This window comes from Alnus glutinosa, chromosome 7 (genome assembly GCF_958979055.1).
Source record: "Alnus glutinosa chromosome 7, dhAlnGlut1.1, whole genome shotgun sequence".
In the NCBI taxonomy this organism is placed as follows: Eukaryota; Viridiplantae; Streptophyta; class Magnoliopsida; order Fagales; family Betulaceae; genus Alnus; species Alnus glutinosa.
In genome coordinates, this window is record NC_084892.1 from 19,560,175 (window position 1) to 19,584,383 (window position 24,209).

Below are 24,209 nucleotides of genomic sequence, written 5' to 3' on the forward strand. Positions count from 1 at the left end.
AATCAAGTCGAAGAAATGATTACATTGTGATATTTTTGAAGAGCTTTGTGCGGCTGTAGCAATGCACGGAAAGTGGAAAGCAATTCAACTTGAAGATTCAGCCCATTTTATTGAAAAGAGGTGTCCCACTTGATGATTTGTAGCTGAAATCAAAAAGCCACTTTCTTGATATTTTAAACCTGTATAAGACTTTGTCTGATCCTTGAAAATTAGATGTCATCGTTACACTTTTCTGTGGCTGGAATTCAACAAGTGGGCGGTAGCATTTATACATTTCCTGGCTATGAAGAGATGGGAGATACCATGAAGCAATCTCTTCCTCTATAAAAGCAAACTGACGTGGGGCTCATGTTGTTTGGTGAGAAGGGAAGTAGTTAGTTACAGTAGCTGAGTTTTGAGGAGGAGTTGAGTGGAGTTGTAGTTTTTTTAGAGAAATAGAACAGAGGACAGAAGGGGGAGTTCCAGTACCATTTTATATCCAGATTTTCGGTGGATAGTAGTGTGGATGGACTGGGTTTCGACGCCAAATTGTCAAAGGACCTTCATGCGTGGCTAAGCTCTCCCTAGGGTTTTGATAAACCCTATCCAAGTATCAATGGCTTAACTGTGTTTTATTCTTTGGGATATTTTATTTTGGGCATCGATGATTGTATTACTATGAGGATTACATTTTTGTAATTGGTTTTAATGATTAATGCAACCTTGATAAAATGTTTATCTCGTCTATAAGAAAGCTTTTTATTTTGGTTGTACTCAAATTTTATTTATTGTTTAAAAGATGATAAGTATAATGGTTATGCAATGACATTATTTGAACATACAACAAGAGATTTTGATAGTTCATGCCTATGATAGACAAGTCATGCTACACCCTAGACTAGTGTAATTTAGGTAGATGATTTGTACTAATCCGAAGATGAGCTACACTTAATCCTTGTTTGTTTGTAACCAAGTTAATGAATTTGATAGTCCATGCTTAACAAAGATGGATTACACTTATTTATTAATGATGGTATTTTCTTGACAATTTGTTGTGTGCTTGACAACCACACACAAATAATATCAGGCCTAGAATGAATATCCCATATTAATATGATAACCATTCTTACGAGGATTGCGGTGAAATCAATTCTCTAATTTCCATCTCATTAAGTTTAACTTTAATTTATTTTCCAGTATTTATTTTCCGTTGTTAGTTTATAAATTAAAAATCACAAAAGCATCATTTTTCTATGGGATAAATTAGGATTGATTTTATTAAAGCTTGATACACGCAACTAATACAATCCCTGTGGATCGACACCCTCAATATAGACACTATCCTACAGTGATTCCTGTTATTACGAGAAGTATTATTATTATTGAAGTAAAAACGATCACATCAAGGTCAAAGCTCACATGTGGAGAAGGACCAGGGTGTTTGGAAGGAGATATGGTCGATGGGGGTTTCGAATCCAATGAAGCTATTCATATGGCGCGCATGCCATAATTTGCTACCCACGAGAGCAAACTTACTCAAGAGGAAAGTGGTAGAAGACTCAACCTGTCCCTACTGTGGGGGAGAAGCTGAAACAGTTTTACATGCACTGTGGACATGCTCTGCGGCTCAAGATGCTGGGGGGGGGGGGGGGGAAGAACTCCTGCTCTTAAAAGTGCAGTAGTGAGCAGTAGTGAGTGTTCCAATTTTGTGAAGCTTTTTGAGTTCTGCCTACAATGTTTTAGTAAGGAAAATGTTGACCTAATGGCTGTGGCTGCTCGAAGAATTTGGCTTCGAAGGAACTCCTGGGTTTTTGAAAGGGTGTTTAGGCACCTTAATGAAGTCTATGCTGACGCGGTAAAAAGATTTCTCTGAATTGTATTTCAATCGTGTTATTCACTGGTTGCTTGCACTTGTATATATAGAGAATAAGTTACAAGAGTTAGAGATAGAGAGAGTTTCTATCTAGGAGTGTTTACAGAGATAGAATTACACTATAGGATAGGTTTAATTTAAACCTATTCTGATCTAAAACAAATGCAACTGATTAGAGTTCTACTCTAAGTCTAACCGGTTTGTTTACAATTCAAAACTAGAAGTTATCTCTTATCACTCGGACTTTTTGATAAGAGTCAGTGTGCTTTAACATACCCCCTCAAGGTCAATAGGGAAGCTTGCATGTTGAGCTTGGAGCAAAACCATGGAAATCGATTTGAAGCAACCGGTTTGGTTAGAACAGCAGCAATTTGTTCTTTGCTAGGAATGAACAGAATTTGTAATGTCTTGGCAGCAACAAGATCTCGGACAAAATGGAAGTCTATTTCCACATGTTTGGTTTTAGCATGAAAAACCGGATTTGCTGCCAAATAGGTTGCTCCAATGTTGTCACACCATAGCTTTGAAGGAGAAGAAAGCTGAATACCAAGATCACAAAAGAGAGATTGAATCCATAATAATTCGGCCGTGGCATTAGCAACCGATTTGTACTCAGCCTCGGTACTTGACCTGAACACAATCGAGTGCTTCTTAGAACTCCAAGAGATTAAGTTTGAACCCAAGAAAACACAATATCTGCCAGTCGACTTGCAGTCATCGGGGCATCCAGCCCAATCCGCATCTGAGAAAACTTCAAGATTGGATACATTGGATCGAGTTAAGAGTAAACCATGAGACAACGTGTGGTTGAGATAACGAAGAATTCTTTTGACTACTTGCCAATGGAGTTTAGAGGGCATGAACTGGCACACACGGTTTACTGCAGAAGCCAAGTCTGGTCGCATGAGAGATAAATATTGTAACGATCCCACGGTGCTGCAATATATCAGAGCATCTTCCATTGGATCTCCAGCAAAGACGGACAAGGAACTTGAGGAAGCCATTGGGGAAGATATAGGCTTAGCTTCTAGCATGTTGGTGTGCTTGAGTAAGTCCAGAATGTAGCGCCTTTGGGAGAGAAGAAAACCTAATTTCAGTGATGTTACTTCCACTCTAAGGAAGAAATTCAGCTTGCCAAGATCTTTGACTGCAAAGGATGTCCGAAGTTGCTGTAAAAGATCAGGAATTGCTTCTGGAACAGAGGCAGTGATGATAATATCATCAACATACACTAAAGAAACATAGTTAGTGATGGATTCCGAAGAATAAATAAAGAGGAATCTACCTTTGAGCTAATAAAACCAAGATCACATAGTTTGGTACTAATTCTGGAAAACCAAGCCCTTGGTGCTTGTTTCAAACCATATAGTGCCTTGTGTAGCTTGCAAACATGATGTGGTAGAGTAGGATGAGAGAAACCAGGTGGTTGGGACATATATACCTCTTCATCAAGAAAGCCATGTAAGAATGCGTTTTGAATATCAATTTGATGCATTTCCCAACCTCGAGAGTAAGCCATGGACAGCACAGTCCAAATGGTTGTTGGTTTAACAACAGGGTTGAAAGTCTCTTCATAGTCTAGGCTAGCCTGTTGATGAAAACCTTTAGCTACAAGTTGTGCTTTATACCTTTCAATGGATCCATCCGCCTTTTGTTTCACTTTGAATACCCATTTGCAGCTGACTAGATTGTTAGCTTGCTGAGGAGGAACTAAAGTCCAAGTCTGGTTCTGAAGAAGAGCATTAAACTCGGTCTACATATCTTGTATCCATTCGGGTATTTTGACAGCATTTGTATAGCATGTGGGTTTTGCAATATCTGTATTTGAGACAGCCAAGGGAGCACGGGGAATAGGGTATTTGAGTCGGCCATCTGTGAAAATTCTCAGTGGCACAATTTGATTCTGTGAACGGGTGACCATGGGATGGATTCGAGTGGGAGTAGGACAGGGATTGGGAGACAAAGAGATTGGGGAATTAGATGCAGAAGGAGACTCTGTGGAACTTGAATTAGAACTGGATGTAGAAAGTGGTGAAGGACTGGAAGGAATAGTCTCGGATGCTATAGGTTGGGAACTGACCGAGTGTGAAGGTATTTGAAAGGAGGATGGTAAATAGTGGTAGGAGGCTGCAATGTTGTCTAGGAAGCCGAAGAGTGGGAAGAAAAAGGAAATGTTGATTTGTGGAATACAACATCCCGAGAGATGTACATACTACCAGTGGGAAGATGAAAGCATTTGTAGCCTTTGTGATTTCTGCTTTAACCTAAGAAGACACATTCTTGGGATTTGAATTCGAACTTATGTTGATTATAAGGACGAAGATTGGGAAAGCAGGCACATCCAAAAATTCTAAAAAGCTTGTAATCGGGGCCCTGATTAAAAAGATTTTGGAAAGGAGATTTGTGTTGCAAAGTGGGTGAAGGAAGGCGATTGATTAGATAACATGATTTTTGGCAAGCCTCATCCCAAAAACTTTCGGAAACATGACTTTTAGCAAGCAATGCAAGAGTTGTATCAATGATATGTCAATATTTTTGTTCGACACAAGCTTGCTATTGATGTGTGTAAGGACATGACACACGATGGATGATGCCAAGTTTATGAAAGAAGGTGTTCAAAGAACGAAATTTCCCACCCCAATTTGTTTGAACTTGTTGAATTTTAGTATTGAATAAATGTTCAACCATAAGAAGAAATTTATTGAAAACTGAGAAAACATCTGATTTGCATTGAATGGGAAACAACCAAATAAATTGACTAAAAGCGTCAACAAAAGTAACATAATACTTATTTCCATTTGATGAAAGTATAGGGGAAGGACCCCATACATCTTAAAACAGTAATTGTAAAGGACGATTAAAAACTGAAGTAGATGCCGGAAAAGGAAGCTGATGGGCTTTGGCTTGCTGGCAGGAAGCACAGGAAGAAGCCGGTTTATTTGAAAAAACTGGAAGGGAAAACTTGGAAATCACTTGCTTCACAGTACAGAGAGCAGGATGACCCAAGCGTTTGTGCCATTGTTTAACAGAGGTCCTTTCACCAACAAGAGAGTAGAGAAAGGTAGAGGAGGTGAGGGAGGGCATCAACTGATATAGGCCATGCTAAATAGGACCCTGATGGAGGATGGACCTGGTTCGGTAGTCCTTGATAACAAAAAAAGAAAAATGAAACTCAAAAAACACATAATTATCATGAGCCAATTTACTGATAGAGAGCAGAATTTTGCAGATGGAAGGAACATGAAGTAAATTTTTAAGAATAAAGGAATGACGTGGACAAGAGATACATGTAGAACCTATATGATTTTATAGACAAACCTATACCGTTTCCCACACGAATATGGTTAGAACTCGTGTATGCATCTGTGGAGATTGGGTGGTGAGTGGCACCTGAATCCAGGTACTAGCTATCATTAGTAGGTAGATTGGGAGAGGAGTAAAAAGCTTGCTGTGGAGACTGAGCGTCATGCTGAGAAGACTAATCAAAACGTTGGTAGCAGGTGCTGGCATAATGGCTAGGCTTGTTGCAAATCTGGCAGATGGGTCTGGAGGAACTGGCGCCATGAAATTGTTGGCCACGGCCACGTCGGCCAGAGGAAGAACCATGTCCACTAGGGAAGGTACTATGGTAGCCATGGCCATTGAGGAATCCACGACCACGGGCAGCAATGAAGCTGCGGTCACGTTGGCCAGAATGGCTAGTATTGCGAGCAGTGACATGAGCAGTAGCATTGAAGAGATCTGTGGTGGCCTTTTGCTGCTCAAGTCGCATCTCATGACCCAGGAGAAGGCCATAAATATCATTACTGGAGATAGGGCTATGTGAGTAGTTAAAGAGGTAACCAAGGGATGAAACTTAGATCCAAAACCAGCCAGCAGGAAAGAAACAACCTCAAAATCATTGAGGGGTTGACCACAAGCAGTAAGAGTGTCATTGATAGTTTTCAATTTATGAAAATAGTCAGTGATAGAAGAGTTACCTTTCTTCAAGGTAGCTAGCTGGAAATGCACCTACATGATGCGAGCATGAGCTTGGGAAGCAAACATCTTCTCCAGTGATTCCCATAGTGCATGAGAAATGGTGCAGCCAACATCATGGGAGACATAGGAATCAGATAATGTGGAGGCCAAAACGCTAATGATAAGCTGATCTCGTTGATACCACAAGAGGTATTCAAGGTTGGCACTCATGGCTGGAGCGCCAGGAGTAGTTGCTGGGTAGGAGGAAGAACCATGCCATCAATGAAGACATATACATCTTGGCCACGAAGATACGCCAGAAGGTGGAATTGCCAAGCCATATAGTTGTCCTTGGATAGTTTGATGGACGGGGAGTGATTCATGTGAGGAATATTGAAAATACGAGGTTGTTGAGCAGAGTTAGATTTAGCGATTACACTGGATTCGGCGATTGAAAGAAAGAAAGAAAAGAAAATAAGAAGGAATAGATGTTTAATCTTTGAGTGGCTCTGATACCATAAAAGGATTTTTTCTGAATTTTATTTCAATCGTGTTATTCATTGGTTGCTTGCACTTGTATATATAGAGAGTACGTTACAAGAGTTTGAGATAGAAAGAGTTTCTATCTAGGAGTGTTTACAGAGATATAATTACACTATAGGATATGTTTAATTTAAACCTATTCTGATCTAAAGCAGATGCAACCGGTTAGAGTTATACTCTAAGTCTAATTGGTTTGTTTACAATTCAAGACTAGAAGTTATCTCTTATCTTCGGTTGAGGGTAAGAGGTCTTTAGCACTCAAACTCTTTGATAAGAGTCCGTGTGCTTTAACACGCGGCAGCCTCTTTGGAGGAGTTCAAACACTGCAACCAACAGGAAATGCAGCTAGATTAGATACGAGAAGGGTTACCTCCAACAAGGCAGTTAAGATGGCAACCTCTTCCAACCAGAGTTATTAAAGTTAATTGGGATGCGTCCATCAATAGTAAGGAGCGATGCATTGGATTGGGGATTGTTGCACGGGATTGCATGGGGGTTTTTTGGGAGCAAGAAGTGTGATGCCGCTGATTGTGGTAAATTCGGAGACAGTAGAAGCTATCGCAGCTCTTTGGGCTGTGCAATTTAGTAAGGAAGTAGGCTTTTTTGAAGTTGTGTTTGAAGGAGATGCAGCTTAGGTTGTTTCTGAAATCCACTTGGAACCACCATACCTATCAAAGAATGACCACCTAATTGAGAGCATCATCATGGAGATACAAGGTCTTCGTTCTGCTCAGTTTGTTAATGTTCATAGAGAGTCAAATACTGCTGCACATTTGCTTGCAAAAGAGGCAGGGGAAGATAAGGTTGATTTTTGCTGGTTGGAAGATATTCCTAGGAGTATCTCAAATATTGTTTTTAGGGAACAAGTTTGTCCTTAGATCCTTCTGTTGGGATCAAGTTTTCCCCTGATTTTATCAATGAAGAAGTGATGATTTTTCAGTTCAATATATATATATATATATATATATATATATATATATATATATATATATATATATATATATATATATATATATATATATATATATATATGATTGTATGATCTTATGATATGAATTCTAAAGATAATACTTAATTTGTGATTACAATAAACATATTGTTGATTCTAATGCTAATTACTTAATTTTGAATTATAAGATATACCAATCACATTATCATTGTATATGGCTATATGAATAATAATAATCATGCTTATTTATTATTCTATACTTAAGCTAAAATAAGCAATAATTATTATTTAAAATTATGTGCTTAGAATCTTAGATAATACATAAATTTAATCAAATGTATTGTTAGATCATATCATCTTTTGTTGTTAGATCATACTTACAAGATCTCTGCAAAACAACTAAAATTATGGGACTCTTTCGGGAATCCCACTCTGATGCCTAAATTAGCTTTTGTAAGAAAATAATGCTCTGCGCATAAAAATTGAGTCTTAGTTTATACTTAAGGAATGAGCCTATTTATAAGCAAATAGGTAGAGATTTACCTGAGTTAGGTTTTCTGCTCATTGTTGATCTAGAAGTGCTGTCAGAGTTATACTTGGATTCTGATCCTTCATTAGATATTTGATATGATCACTAGGAGTCCCTTCCCGATTCTACCCAGAATATGACTGTTGATCAAACTATATTTAGACTAAGAGTCCTATCCTGATTTTATCAGGATATGACTACTGATCGGATTATGACTCTTACTTCAATTCAACTTGAAGTAGAGTCCTAATCCGGATTTACTGGGATAACTGATACTTGATTTCTCGGGAATAGCTGCTAAGTGTATATCTCCCAGGATAGGACTTCCCGGGAGTCCTGCTATTTCCTCCTTGGGCCGGGCTGAGTGGAATTTATTCCCAATAGTTACCCCCCAATTCTCTTATTTGAAACTAGCTTGAATAATGGGAATTCTATCTCTCAAGAAACCCGAGTTTTGTCTCATTCTAAAAACTTGCTCACTTGCAAACCTGAGGGTTAAATCTTACCCCCTTTGCCTTTTTGTTTTTTCTTAGGGTTTTCTTCTTGTTTCTTGGAATGGCTAACTCCTGAAAACCTGCAAAACCCAAGGGTTAAATCTGACCCCCCATGCCTTCTTGCTCTCGGTGTAGGACTAACTGGGAGTCTTTCTCCTTGCTCTCGGCAAGGACTGATCCGAGAAGCTTTCTTCTTGCTCTCGGCATTCTCAATGATCTCGAGTTTGCCCGAATTTTAAACAAGCCAAGCTTGAACACATACTTCATACTTCATAGCTCGTCTCGAGTTCGAGCTTTATTATTAAAGCTCGACTCATAAACGAGCCAGTTTCTTAAGCTCGGCTCGGCTTGTTTACAGTCCTAGATTTTGGATAAATCACTATTAAATTTTGATTCAATGATGATTTTAAAAGTCACATTAACTTTGAGAGAATTAAAGATAATCACTAACATTACTCATATTTGTATCTATACATGTCTTTTACGTCCAAATTTAAAGAGTATTAGCAAGGGCAAAACTACAGTCGGGGCAGTAACTTCGAAAATTTAAAAATGTCTCCACAATTATATATTTTTATGAGATAATTTTTCTATATATCTATATGCATGTATATACACACACACACACACATGCATGATTTAAAGAGTAGGCAGAACTACAGCCGGGTAGCAGCCCTCAAAATTTAAAAATGCATCTACAATTATGTACTTTTATCGGAATTTTTTTTTTCTAAGTTTTATTCTTTTATCTAAAATTTTAGTAGTATTAGGTTATCAAATATCTATAATTTACAGTACAAAATGACTTGTCAAGGTTCAACAGTGTTTTCAAGCATCACCATCTTAAACAAATGAACAATTATCTTCTCCCTACCTACATAGGAGCTTTTTTCATGAGTTAAGTTACTATTTTCTTTTTGGGGCTTGTTATTTGCACTTCAAGTGCACAACAGGGGCACAACACCCCCTCACATAGGGGTGGGTCCCAGTGTGTGGAGCCCACCCTCATGTGAGGGGGTGTTGTACCCCTGTTGTGCACCTGAAGCACAAATAACATTTTCCTTTAATTATCTTGGGAAACAAAAAGTGTACGTTAGATGCAATAGTTTAGTTTATTTCATATATTCCAAACGGAAAATGCTAATTACCACAACCTCGTTTTACTTTATTTTGTTGGGTTGATCAATTCATTAATTTATTTATTTTTTATTTTTTTAACAAGAATTGATGAGATACTCTCATGTCAGCCTAATATGAGATATGGGTGGGATTTTTCTACGCCAGACCTCCTTTTTTTTTTTTTTTTTATTATTAACAAGAGCTAATAAACACTATTATATTCAGTCCAATAAAATGACTCAAATGAGATACAAATGTTCAAAGTATGATATTATGAAATATAAATCATACACAAAAGAAGAGTTATGTTAGATACTTTATTTTTATCCTACAATTGTTCAACAATAGCACTCTAAATCAATTATTAGATTATATATATATATATATATATTATTATTATTTAAAAATGATTAATTAAGGAATTAGTTGAGAATATCATGTTCTTGTAGAATAAATATTAAATAAAATTACCCTACCTTGTATTTGTCAAGAAAATAAAATACCTTTTTAAAATAATGATAAGTTCTTTTGCCTTTTTTAGATAATTGGAAGAGCATGATTGAGGAAAATGGAAATACGCATTTCCATTATATTTTATTTGTTTACCATTTCCTAGAATCCTGATCAAAGAAGCTGGCTGGCACGTACGTGCCGCACGTCCAAGATTTGCCAAATCTCTCTCTCTCTCTCTCTCTCTCTCAGGATATAATATAAAAATTGCTTAATAAACAATATCATCCTTTTCAAAAGAAAAAATAAAATAAAATAAAAATAAACAAGATCATCAAAGTTTGAGGCCTGTAATACATTCTAACGTGAAGAGATCGATCAAATATCCAGCAGTGTCGTCGCTTACGTATAACAATCAGCTATGACAATAATAACATACCGACAATTCTCGTCTTCGCTGATCAAATTTCTTGTAGTAATAAACTTATATAAAAAATAAAAAAAAATAAAAAAAAATTCTTGTAGGAATAGCATAAGTTACGCTAGAAATTTAGTTCGTTTACCTTTGTCGGTGGCAAAGATCGAGCTGGACTGTGGACCTAAAGCAGGTGTGTGATAACTGATAAGGTTGTACTTATCCCGTCGATTGTGCCCCGTAATTTGTGACGTAAATTGGGCTTCACCTATTATTCGCAATAAATGATAAAAGAATAAAAAATAAAAATTCTAGCGTGCGCTTGATGACAACAGTAAGCAATAATTTTCCTCGGAGCAATCTGGCTTGCGAAATACAATATACTTTTAAAACGACAGGAATTTTCTACAAAATATGAATTTTTTAGAACTCATGTATAAAAGTAATATGTATTTTTAAGCATGTGAAAAATATATATTTTTTTTATTAATTTTATCAAAAAAGCATACAAGAAGTACATGTTATTAAAACAGAAAAATGATTATTTCACAATCCTTTTGTGCAACTTCAACACAATCATGACTACATGAGAAATACTAGACATCCCAACATTTTTTTTTTAAAATTTGGTTTCAACTTGATGTGTCACAATTCTATGAGATTGTGGCACACTTCCCAAAATGATATATCTCATAGGATTGTGATACATCAGGTTGGAACCAAATTCTGAAAAAAAAAAAAAAAAAAAAATGTTTGGTTGTCTAGCATTCCTCAAGAAACATTGGTAGGAATCATGCATGGTGGGACCCAAATGCATTGGTCCCACCAATATATCTTGGTTGTATCAAAGTTATGTAAAAGAGGTTGTATAAGAATCAATTAAAATAATATGTGCTTTTCACATGCCAACAGACACACGTCAATCTTAGATATGGTTTGTATGAAATTTGAAAATTTCTATCCCTTTTAAAATGGTTCTATAAAAAAAAAAATTAATGTACTTCTTATATATTAATTAAAAAATTATGTATTTTTTACATATTAAAAAAATACATGACAAATTTATAGATTGAATTTGAAAAAATTCTTATAAATAAATTTAAACGAAATTTTTATCCATATATTATAGCAATAGTGGTAGAATAGGAATGAAGCGGCGGAAAAATGCCTCTTCTGAAAGTATGTGTACTGAAAATCTTAAAAATCCTGTGATTATTGAAAATTTTAAGCGATATGTTTAGTGTCATTCTCCTACATATTTTGTCTATTATTTTTTTTTTTTAAAGTTCACCATTAAATTTGTAGAACTCATATATGGGTTTCGCATATTCAATTGATAGATTTACACAAAAGATGTGTAGGAGAATAAAAATATACATTTCTCAAATCTTAAATTTTTATTCATATGTTATAGCATTTTTCTTTTATTTAAAAAAATGAGTAGGCATAACAATTTCTTGAAAAAACTAATAAAAAAATAGAGTAATATTAAATATTACACCCTCATTCTTACTTTTAAATCAGCGATGATTAAAAAAAAAAAAAAAAAAAAAAAGCAAAGAAAAAATGTCAAAAATCTGATGTGGGCTGCTACATTTAGAAAGTAATGATATATTTGGGTGAGATGTCTTTTTCAAATTCTGTTCTTTAAAATTTTAAATTTTACTCAAATTTTATCATTTTGTTTTTTAAAATGTTGTCTTAAGTTTTTTAAAACATTTAAACGTAATTTTAAAAACTAAATTATCTCAGTATTCATACTTTTTTTCAAAAAAACACACACTCTCAAACCAGCCACAAAACACTTCCCTATCCAAGCCACACGCCTGTGGCCCAGCGCACCGACAGATTATAATCAATGGTTGTTATCAGTTTGAGTCTTTGTTTGGGACGTCAGTGAGATCTCTCGATCGCTTGAAAATATTGAATAGTATGCATCCTAAAACATATTTTTTTGGATGGTTGGGATGAATTAATTCTTTGATATTCATTTAATAAATTGAGGTGCAAAAGGATCAAACTCCTCCGCTATTCTTAGACTTCCCAATAGTTAATTCAACAAATTTCTTAATTTATAGCAGGTTGAATTCTAAACTCAAAAAGGAAGTAGAATATTATTAGATTATAAATATTATTGATAGAAAAGGTAATTTGAAGACTTGAAATCTAACTTTTACAATCATTTTACCAAAAAAAAAAAAGAAAAAGAAAAAAAAGAGAGAGGTGGTATTGGTTTAGTGGTCCCTTGGGCCATTGTATGAAGAACTTTATTTTGGCCCTATTTTTTTTTTTTTTTTTTTGAAAATTATTTTGGCCCTATTGAGACCAAAGATTTCTTTTTCTTTTTTCTTTTTTCTTTTTTTGGGATTAAGAGAGCAAAAATATTTCTCTTCTTGGCCTTCCTAAGAGCTAATATTTTTAAGAGAAATGTTATTTTGTATTCTTTTGTTTTTCTTTCATTATTTTTTATTCTTATATTTTAATTAAGATTGACCTAAATGTAGATTGATAATGCTACACCAATAAAAAAAAAAGATAAGAAAAGGAAAAAGAACGAAATATAATACATCTCATTTTTTAATAGGTTATGGAAGTTATTTCTAGTATTACTAATCTACCCTTCTCTAGAAGAAATTGAAGGGAAAATGATGGGATAAAAGAGTTTTAAAGAAAGGAATGTACTACCTCAAAGTCTTCAATCTTATCATCATCTTCTTTTAGAAATAAACTATTTGAGATAAAAAAAAATTAAGAAAACATCAAACCACTTCTTGAGTTTGAGACTTTTATCATATTACTCACGGAGTCTCTGTTGTTAAATTTTAACCAGTTAAGTTTGTTCACGTTATCAAATTGATCAATCCGTCTAATTTCATATAAATTTTGTTTTTTTTTTTTAAAAAAAGAAAATTTAGATAGGCTACTCGCGGCAATCTCTTTTGTCAGGAGGTGGTTGCGAGCCACCCCATCTAAGCAGAGTTGGCTCGCGGTTAACTCTATTCCAGTAATTTTGGTTTTTTGAAAAATATGATATGGGAGAGAACAATTTAACAAGGGAAATGGTAGGCAGGGGACACTCATCCGTCCCCTGTCCTACTTTTAATAATATAATAATATATTATATAAGCAAAAAGTGATAAAATTAAAGAAAATAAATGAAAAAGTAATATAATATATTATTATATTATTAAAAGTAGGACAGGGGACGGATGAGTGTCCCCTGCCTATCATAGCTCATTTAACAAAGTCCTAAAACTCAGATAATGATTAAATAACTTTTTTATATTTTATTTTATTTTATTTTTATGGTTACGTGGTCCAATTGATACGCCGCATGCGTTTGAGACTTTGAGTCAGTACCAAAAAACAATTCAACCCCACAAAATAAAAAATATTAAAAGAATTACAAAATTCTTCATAAATACCACCTGTATCCTGCCTTATTCTCCAAATTGCAGCGTCCCACTTTACACACTCTCTCTCTCTCTCTCTCTCTCTCTCTTTCTGAGGTAGCAGAGGCTCTTCCCATTTGGGTTTCTCTTATTCCTCTGTAAGTTTAACTTCTCTCTAGCCTACAAGTTGGTCCTTTTGTGTGCAAAATCTTTGATGCTCTGTTTGTTTGCTGAGAATAATGTCTGAAAAGAAAAAGATATTGTACTTCTTAATTTGGTTAATTTCCACATTTCTTGGTGCCCAGGAGAGCGTGTCTTCCATTCTACTGAGCATCTCTAAATGATTTTCGATGAGTATGTCATCTTATATAGAAACCAAAACAACGTAAACCAGTAGAAATCTGAGTTCCAGTTTCATTGTCTTTCCCTCAAACTTTCTCGGGAACCAAACAGATAGTTGTAGTCTGATGAACATGATGTTAATGAATAAGCTTTGGTTTTCCACCTTCCCTTGCTGGGTTTTGATCTCTTTTTTAGATTTTTCCTTTCCTGGACTTTGTAGAAAGTTGGATTTGCAATTGTAATTCAACCAAAACAAAAAAAGAGAAAAAAGAAAAAGGGAATTGCTTTTGTAATTTTCTGTGGTCCTAGGTGTACTTTGATTCGTTTCTTTGAATCGTGTTCATGGTATGGGTGTTTATTGTTTTCTTCAACTTTGTTTTTGGGCTTTTAACTTTCTGAAACTGTAGTTTTAAGTTTCTTCGTAGCCTTTGTCGTATGCTCTGTTTTTTCTTCCTATATGGTTTTTTTTTTTTTTTTTTTTTTCTTCTACTCTGGACCTTTACGTTTACTGTTTACACATTTATTGATGATGTCAAAATATGACAATAATAAATTATTATTATTATTTTGAAAATTAAGTTATTGTAAAAAGATGAATTTATTTATTTAATTAATAGATTAATATTTTTGGATTTGATATTATTAAGTTACAATATGAATGCAGTTCAGGAAATGGCGAGATCTCCCATCTCGTTGATGGGGCTTCTGCTCTTGTGTTTCTGGGCAGCCTCCACAGAAGCAGAACACGTGAAATATAAAGACCCCAAACAGCCACTGAATGTTAGAATTAAGGATTTAATGAGGCGGATGACTTTGGAGGAAAAGATTGGTCAAATGGTGCAGATTGACCGCACTGTTGCATCCGCGGAGGTGATGAAGAACTACTTCATTGGTAATTATCACCTTGCATTTTTATTTCTATGTAAGATTTAGGAAAATAAGAAAGACGTACAGTACTCTGCATTCAAAAATAAAAAATACTCTGTTTTGGGCAGGGAGTGTATTAAGTGGGGGAGGGAGTGTTCCTGCTAAGCAGGCTTCTGCAGAGACTTGGATTGACATGGTGAATGATTTCCAGAAGGGTTCTTTATCGACCCGTCTTGGAATTCCAATGATTTATGGGATTGATGCTGTTCATGGGAACAACAATGTCTACAAGGCAACGATTTTTCCCCATAATATTGGACTTGGAGCTACCAGGCAAGTAGAATAACTGGATGTTAATATTTTATCTTTGTTTGTTACTCCAAGTCCCAGTATTGAATATTTTAAATTTGTTTCGATTAGAGATAGCGATTCATGTTCATGTGTTGGGTTCGGATCATATATGATTATATAAGTCAATCCTAACTCGATCAATTTAATTAAATGGGTTAGACTTTTAAACTCTAACTTGTTAATTTTGTGTTGGATTTGTGGATTGTGTAAAAATTTGTTAACCCTTGTATTTGAAATGGAGAGGATTCTGTATTTGTTGGGTGTTAGGTTTGAGTTATGTGTAGGCATGTGTATAAGACTATATATGTTAGTGAGTCATATACAACATCTCTTTCTTTGATTTGTGGCTTTCGGTTTGTCGTAGGAGTTTAATGTTAGAAACTCAAGAAAGAATAAGAATGTATTAGTATCTAATTGAATCCATCGTATGGTTAAAATATGCTTCTAAATCTGTCATTCATGATCAACATCTTTTCAATAAAGCAGAGACCCGGAACTTGTTAAGAGGATTGGAGCTGCAACTGCGCTTGAAGTTAGAGCTACAGGCATTCCATATGTTTTTGCACCTTGTATAGCGGTAACTATGTTGAATCCAGTTAAATCACCACTTATTCTAAAAGGTTAAGCTTATCGAAAAGAATTTAATAATTTAATTACTACGGCTTGTTATCAGGATTGTTAAGATTTGTGTATAAATCTAAAATAGAATAAAAGTAGAACAATAGTGGAAGCAAGAAAGAGAAAAGAGACATGATTTATGTGGTTCAGTCTATAACTTACGTTCACAGGGTAAAGTTCAAAGGGATACATTGTGCTCAATAACCGTTATTATTTCACTTTTATTCTATTTTAGATTTATACACAAATCTCAACATGGTATCAGAGTCATCTTTCCTTAGCTTAAACAGTCCAATCACTCATCCATGCGTGGTCAAGAGTTTCTGCCTTTGAAACTCCGCCCCTCCAATCTCAACAAGGATAAACTACTCTTAAACTGTAAATTGTGAGTCCTGTAATTCTTGTGCCTCTGCAGGTTTGTAGAGATCCTAGATGGGGACGATGCTATGAAAGCTACAGCGAAGATCCAAAGCTTGTTCAAGCAATGACTGAGCTTGTACCAGGGTTACAAGGTGATATACCCTTTCACTCTCCAAAGGGTGTCCCGTTTGTTGCCGGAAGGTAATAGTTCTAATGTCTCTGTAGTGTTCTCATTTTATAAGAAAATGTGTAAGTTATTCACAGAATGGTCTGCACTTGGAAATTAAGATCATGCTTTGTCTATATTACATCATAGAAGTATGCGGAAACTTCCTGTTTTGTCTCTTTCAATGTTTGGCCCACCTCTCCTTAATCATACTGCCTTTGATTTGACTGAAGATCTGTTGTCCTAAATGAAAAAGAAAGATAATTTCATAGTTTATCCTTTTTTTTTTTTTTTTTTCAATGATCATAATTCAATACTTCTGGGTTTTCGAGCAGGGGGGACAACTTCATAAAAACCCCAGATTCGTATAAAGTTCTGTAAACTATTTTACCCAAGTAGTTGGTTCCACATGTTCTTGTGTTCCTCTGCGCAGAAACAAGGTTGCAGCTTGTGCTAAGCACTATGTGGGTGACGGTGGGACAACCAACGGCATAAATGAAAACAACACGGTGATAAGCAGACATGGATTGCTAAGCATACACATGCCCGGCTACTACCACTCCATCATCAAGGGTGTTGCCACCATTATGGTCTCCTACTCCAGCTGGAATGGGATAAAGATGCATGCTAACCGCGATCTTGTTACTGGCTTCCTCAAGAACACTCTCCGTTTCAGGGTAAAACAAAAAAGAAAAGAAATTTATTAATTTACCTTGATTTTTTCAATCACTATCGGATTGAAAAGAGCAACATATTATGAATGTTGTCACTTGTTTCAGGGTTTTGTCATCTCAGATTGGGAGGGCATCGACAGAATCACCTCTCCTCCTCATGCTAACTACTCATATTCTATCCAAGCTGGAATTCATGCGGGCATTGACATGGTTAGTCAGTGACCGCTATATTTACTGCTTAACCAGACTCACATTGATGCCTAAGATTGAGAAATAGAGCTTTTGTTTATAGAAAAAGCTTGAAAGAGTTTTTTTAGATAAAGTCTCATTTTCAAACTTTTTTAGAGCAAAAAAAGTGTTTTAAAGCTCCTTAACGCAATCCTAAATAGTCTCTAAGTGGTCAAGTCTTCTAATATTTGTCATGGACATGTTGCAGGTCATGATTCCATACAACTATACAGAATTCATTGATGGTCTAACCTACCAGGTAAGGAATAAAATCATCCCCATGAGCCGAATTGATGATGCAGTGAAGAGAATTCTGCGGGTTAAGTTTGTGATGGGTCTGTTTGAGAACCCATTGGCTGATCGCAGCCTGGTCAACCAGCTAGGAAGTCAGGTTAGTTAGTTACCTTTAAGTTTAATTTGTCCTCTAGATCTCACAGAACAAGAAAAACATCCTAGCCTTACACCGTTTTATGGCATTAATCACACCACTTTAAAGGAGCATAGAGAATTGGCTAGAGAAGCTGTTAGGAGGTCATTGGTGCTGCTGAAGAATGGCCAATCTGCAGACGAGCCATTGCTACCACTTCCCAAGAAGGCATCGAAAATACTTGTTGCTGGCAGCCATGCTGACAATTTAGGTTTTCAGTGCGGTGGGTGGACAATTGAGTGGCAAGGACTTAGCGGCAACAACCACACTATAGGTACATCCAAACTCACCCCTTTTTGATGGTCTTTTTATCATAAGAGTATCGCTATTTTTCATTGTCATGTCATCTCAAAAGAGTTTACCCGTTTCTACGAACCTTGTAACGAGCAGGTACCACAATCCTGAATGCCATTAAAAATACCGTTGATCCAGATACCAAAATAGTCTACAAGGAGAACCCAGATGCTGACTATGTGAAGTCAAACAAATTCTCCTACGCCATTGTTGTAGTAGGAGAACACCCATATGCAGAGACTGAAGGTGACAGCCTGAATTTGACAATCCCTGACCCTGGCTCAAGCACCATTAGCAATGTCTGTGGAGCTGTGAAATGTGTTGTTATCATTATCTCCGGCCGTCCTGTCGCGATTCAGCCATATATTTCCTCAGTAGATGCTCTGGTTGCTGCGTGGCTTCCGGGAACTGAAGGCCAAGGAGTTGCCGATGTTTTATTTGGCGAGTATGGTTTCAGTGGCAAGCTTCCACGCACATGGTTCAGGACTGTAGATCAGCTTCCAATGAATGTGGGGGATCCACATTATGACCCCCTCTTCCCATTTGGGTTTGGTATCACTACAAAACCTGCCCATGCCAAGTAGGATAGTCCACATTTTGTTATTAACAAAATAAGTCCCATTCATTGGGATTAATTTGATTAGTGATTGTTACAAACAAGAAGAATTACAGAAAATATATGATACTCCACAAGCTACAAAGATTGGTGCTAGAGTTTCATGTTCATTGATCACAACCTCAAGTGAAACTAAGGCTCCGTTTGTTTCAATGTAATATATTTTCTTAGTAGTTATTTAGTTTATAGAAATAAAAGTAAAAATTCAATCAAATTAAAAAGGAATGAATTGATTTTGTGATTCCTTCTTTCCGCTCTTCGCTTAGCTACACCGGCTTTCAGATGCCCATGCCCTTCATGGATTTAGGAGTTCATACAATAATGGCTAGCTACCGGGATTCTGCATTCAATCGGAGTTGCCTTGGTTTAATTTCGAAGGGAAGGCACTCAAGACTCTATATAGTAGTTTATGCCCTTACTTGGCTTTAAGAAGAATTAGAATCCCTTATTTAACTTACAGGGCAATCAAGGAATTGAAGCTACCATCCTAGGGGGAGGATCTATTATCTCTGTACCCAGCTCCTCGTCTAGCAGCCAAGAACAAAAGAGTGCAAAAGCGAGCCAGGCGCTAAGCATGTGCTTTCGAAGAAGGATTCACATAGTGCCAGCTCAATTTTGAAGCTTACGCGCCATCTCTAGTTCTCTGCTTGCTTTTCATTTTGTTATGGAGCGGGTGCTTGCTTTCACAGTTTTGGTTTGTATATTCATAATGATACCATGAGCGCTTTAGGGTAGAAAATGTTTTCTATATTTTTTTGGTGTTTGGTGCGACCATAAATAATAGTTAAATCGAAAATATTTTTCGATTGACCAAAAAGACTTCTTTAGTTTTGGAAAATGATATCCATATTTAAATTTCATAAATAATTTTCCGAGTTTGAGTTCCCCATTGTCAAATCGTCGGACCATTGTTGGACCACCACAAAGCAAGCATCGAGCCATTGCTGGACCACCACCAAGCCATCCTGGATCACTTTCGAACCATCGTCGAACCACCAATAGGCCACCTTTGGACCATCACCGGACCACTGACGAGCCTTTGCCAAACCACTGCTGAAACTCAAATTATTAGGTTAATTTTTTTTATTATTTTATATTAACATTTTTATATTGTGAATAAAATTTGATTTTTATAGGTTAATATGATTGAATAAAAATATAAAAAAAATATTTATGATTTTCTGTACGTGTCAAATGCCGAAAAATATTTTTCAGCGAGCGGAAAACATGTTCCTGAAAATGATTTTCATGAAAAAAATTTCCGGCAAAAAACATTTTACGTTGAAACAAATCTGCTTCATTTAAGAACCCTAAGAAAACCACAACTAAAAGCACATTGGAACGTAAGAAAGAAAGAATTAGAATCCGAATTAAACCTGCTAGAGAGCTTTTACGTGAGAAAATAACATAATTTTCTTAAGAATAGTGTTGATGGTTGAAGAATGAGAACCACCCATGTTACTAATGGACCATTATATCCCCTCTACTTACACTTCTATGTCATGCCTTCAGTTTCCGTAAGTTGCGGCAACTCGCTATGAAATTAAGTCCAACATTATTCAAATGCTTCTATTTTTCTATGAACTTAATAACGATGATCCTTATAAGCACCTCGATGAATTTCTTGAAATTTGCTTTACCATTAAAATGCAGAATTTCTTAGAGTATGCTTTGAGACCACGTCTTTTTCCCATTTCACTTAAGGATAAAGCCAAATATTAGTTTAATTCCTTGGAAGCCAACATGATCACTTCGTAGACTTAGATGCAACAAGAGTTCCTCAAGAAATATTTCCCCATTAGAAGGACTAACCAAATCCCGAGAGCCATAACTACTTTCTCCCAAAGTGAAGGGGAATTGTTTTATAAGACATGAGAAATGATGAAGGACCTTCTTAGGAAGTGTCCGCACCATGCTGTCCCGAGATGACAACTTGTGCAATGCTTCTATAATAGCTTGACTAAGCCTTATAGACAGATGATGGATGCCTCATGTGAGGAAACTTTTATGCTAAAAAGTGAGAATGATTCATGTACTCTTTTTGAGAATCTTGGTAAGAACTCAATACAACATGCTTCATCTAGTCATAGGATGCCTACTCTTAGAGCTCTTAAAACCGAAGGTCTTTTTGAGGTGAGCAATCAAGTGGATGTGACCACCAAGGTGGACGAATTATCTAGAGAGATAGACCAACACGTGGTAGCTGGCTTTGCACTTACCATTGCCTTTCACACTCCCATCCAGCATGATGCGTGTTCATTTTGCTCTAGCCATTTGTATTATGCGAAAGATTGTCCTATAGTTTGACAATTTTACGACATTTCTCATGAACAAGTGAATGCAGCTTTCTCTAGATTGAGTAATGATCCGTACTCAAATCTTACAACCTGGGATGGAGAAACCATCCAAATTTCTCGTAGCGAGCTCAAGCTACGGAAAATTCAGCACCATCTCAGGGATTGTCCAACCAAGCACATATGCAATCCTTCAATCCATCCTTGAAGTACTAACCCCCTAGCAACAATATCGATCAGCTCCTCCTTCTAGGAATTATACATTTGAGGACAAGGTGTAGAATGCTCTCAGCCTCTTGAGGCAAACACTCAGTTGCTACACTATCACTCTCAATCCATTGCGAAGCTAGAAACCCAACTTGGGCAGCAAGCTAATTCACTCAACAAGAGAGCAAAGGGGAAGCTTCCGAGCTAGCCAATGGCCAACGCCAAGGGACAATACATGATTGATAGGAATGCGTCTAACAGTTCTCATCATGAGCAGGTCCAAGCCATCACTATGCTGAGGAGTGGAAGAGTAGTTGATAATCAAGTAGAGGAAAAGAGGTCTGAACAAACTGGGCCACCAAAGAAGCCACATCTAGCCAATGACAAGGGAGTGAGCAATGAAGTTCCCTCTTTAGCCACTCCCACTCTTGAGACACCATATGAGCCTAAGGCTCCATTCCCTGAGCATCTCAAAGAGCCTTACCATTTTGGAAAACAATTAGAGAAGATCAAAGACATGATGAAAGTCTTTAAGCAAGTGAAAATTAAAATTCCTCTCCTTGATGCTATTTTGCAAATTCCATCTTATGCCAAATTTCATAAGCACTTGTGCATTCAACAGTGTAGATTTAGGAATCATATTCCTAAGAAAGTCCTTCTCAAAGAGCAATTTAGCTTTCTCATCTAGCACAGTATTCCTCCAAAGTTCAAGGCCCCTGGTGCTCCCACCATTTCCTATGTAATAGGAGACCATCAAATTGAGAAAGCCCTGATCGACTTGGGAGCTGTGAACTTGTTTCCCTACTTGATATATTTGCAGCTTGGCTTAGAAGAATTGCAGCCTATGACAGTTATCTTGCAACTTGCTGATCGATCTGTCAAGAAACCACGTGGGATCATAGTGGACAAGTTCTACTTCCTAGTAGACTTTATTGTTCTCGATACAGAACTTGTCCCCAATCTTGACAAGTTGATCCTAGTTATCCTCTGTCGTCCTTTCTTAGCTATGGCTTATGTGTGCATAAATTTTAGGACGGGAGTTATGAAGATCACTTTGGGAGTATGACGGTTAAGCTGAACATCTTTAATGCCTTCTAGCATCCATCAGATATGAGTGAGTGTTTCTTCCTAGACATCGTCGAAGAATTTGTTGAAGACTCACTCCCCCACCTTTTGATGAAGGACCCATTTGAGGCATGCCTCACTCATTTCTGTTTTGAAGACTTTGACACGGAGTAGTACATTGGCCAGGTTAACTCCTTGCTTAATATTGATGCACGATAGACTTTCGTCCTTTGAGAGCACCGAGAGAGTCTTTGCCTCTGACTTCAGGCATTCCTCCCATTCCTTCCACCTCATGCCTATCCAACGTGGTTGATCATCTTTCTCTGATTCTTCTTGAGTTGTCTCAGCCCATTCCAGTTCATGATTCCTTTCTGGATATGCAACTGTTTGAGATTACTAAGAAAGAGCCACCTTGATACGCAAACATTGTCAATTACTTAGCCATTGGTAAAACTCTCTCTCCTTGGTCCAAGAGAGTAAAGGACCAATTCTTCAAAAAGAAAGGGTGGCTCTTTAACTCTAAGGGCTTTAGTGCACATCAGAAAGTCTCGAGTGCAAATCCATGCGAGTGAATGCAGGAACCCACTAGCTTGATGAACTCGAGCGTAGTTGAAAACGCTTGAGCGCACAAAAGGGTTCGAGCACACCAACAACGGGCTCGAGCGCATTCATGGTGGCAGAACTACAGCAAGACAAAAACTGATTTAGGAGTTAGTTTTACGACTTCAAAACTACGCGTAAAACTAGATTAGATTAGATGTTTTGAAAGACACAAATCTGTGTAGGATTTCATTTGTACTCTATAAATACACCACATACTATTCCAAATTAAGAGACAACATTACATGGTTGAATTAAATAGCAACTTAATGCTTAGGTTTTAGAAAAGAGTGTAGAAAGTTTACAGCAGCTTCCTATGATGGATTTCTCTTCGATAAAGATGATTTTCAGCATTTTCATGAGCAGCTGATTTATTCATAGGGTATTGGTGTAACCCTTTCCAATTAATGATGGTGTAATTATGTTTTTCTTTGGGAATTTTATGCATATGAATGATGGTTGTTTAACCTTAAAATTATGTTTTAATGTTTATAATTAATTTTGATAAACCTCTAATCTTGTCTTAAAAAGTTGTTCATCTTTATTGAAGTCAACATTTGTATTTGCTATGATTATACGAATGATGGTTTTACAATGGTTTTAATGGATACCAATCAATAGAGTTTGATAGGCCATGCCGAGGAAGGATAAATTGATCTATATCCTAGTTTAGTTTAATTTAGGTAGACCATTCATGCCTTGTCAAAGATGTGTTATGCCTATCCATTGATTTCGTGTATGCTAAATAAGTTATTTTATAGTTCATACCTAGGGAAGACGGATCATACCACATCTTAGTAGTTAGGTAGACGATCCATGCCTTCTGAAGATTGGTTATTATTATTTCCTATTAAAAGTATTTTCTTGACGACATTGTTTGATGCTTGACAAACACACACGAGTCATCTCATTCATGTAAGTGGAATTCCCATATTAACTATAGTTTACCATCATTATGAGGTTAGTGGTGAAGTTATTCCCTTTTATCTTCTCTATCTTATCTTACTTTTACTTTTACGTTTTCATTTAGTTTTAATTGCAAAAGAAAATCAAAATCAAGCATTTTTACTGATTAGATTAGAATTAATTTTGATAACTTAACAACCAAAACCTATAGTCTTTTAGGTTCGACACCCTCACATAGACCTATCCTACATAGATTCGTACTATTGCGAGTTGTAATTTTTATTATTGATATACACATATGTTAGTATTTTGTATTGGCTACATTCTGTTTGACAAAATCACTGCTATGTAATGTTGTTGCTTTAACACGGATGCTGTATATTTCAGAATATTCACAATATTTAGAGTTTACGTCTCTAATACAGAAAGAGCCTCATTATGACAAGTTGCAGTGTCACAAGCTTCAAGAAGGCTATTCCAAGTGTTCAAGG

The 24,209-nt window shown here is 36.3% G+C and overlaps 1 protein-coding gene across 1 annotated transcript; it reads left to right on the forward strand.

Annotated features, from left to right (window-relative positions):
* Nucleotides 1-13,757: 13,757 nt before the first annotated feature.
* Nucleotides 13,758-18,799, forward strand: LOC133872803 (uncharacterized). The gene is made up of 10 exons (XM_062310418.1): nt 13,758-13,861; nt 14,710-14,937; nt 15,041-15,245; nt 15,750-15,840; nt 16,297-16,442; nt 16,841-17,084; nt 17,187-17,291; nt 17,518-17,700; nt 17,806-18,010; nt 18,127-18,799. Exons 2-10 carry the CDS (start codon nt 14,718-14,720, stop codon nt 18,612-18,614), a joined length of 1,887 nt encoding a protein of 628 aa, XP_062166402.1. The 5' UTR covers nt 13,758-13,861; nt 14,710-14,717; the 3' UTR covers nt 18,615-18,799.
* Nucleotides 18,800-24,209: the final 5,410 nt, after the last annotated feature.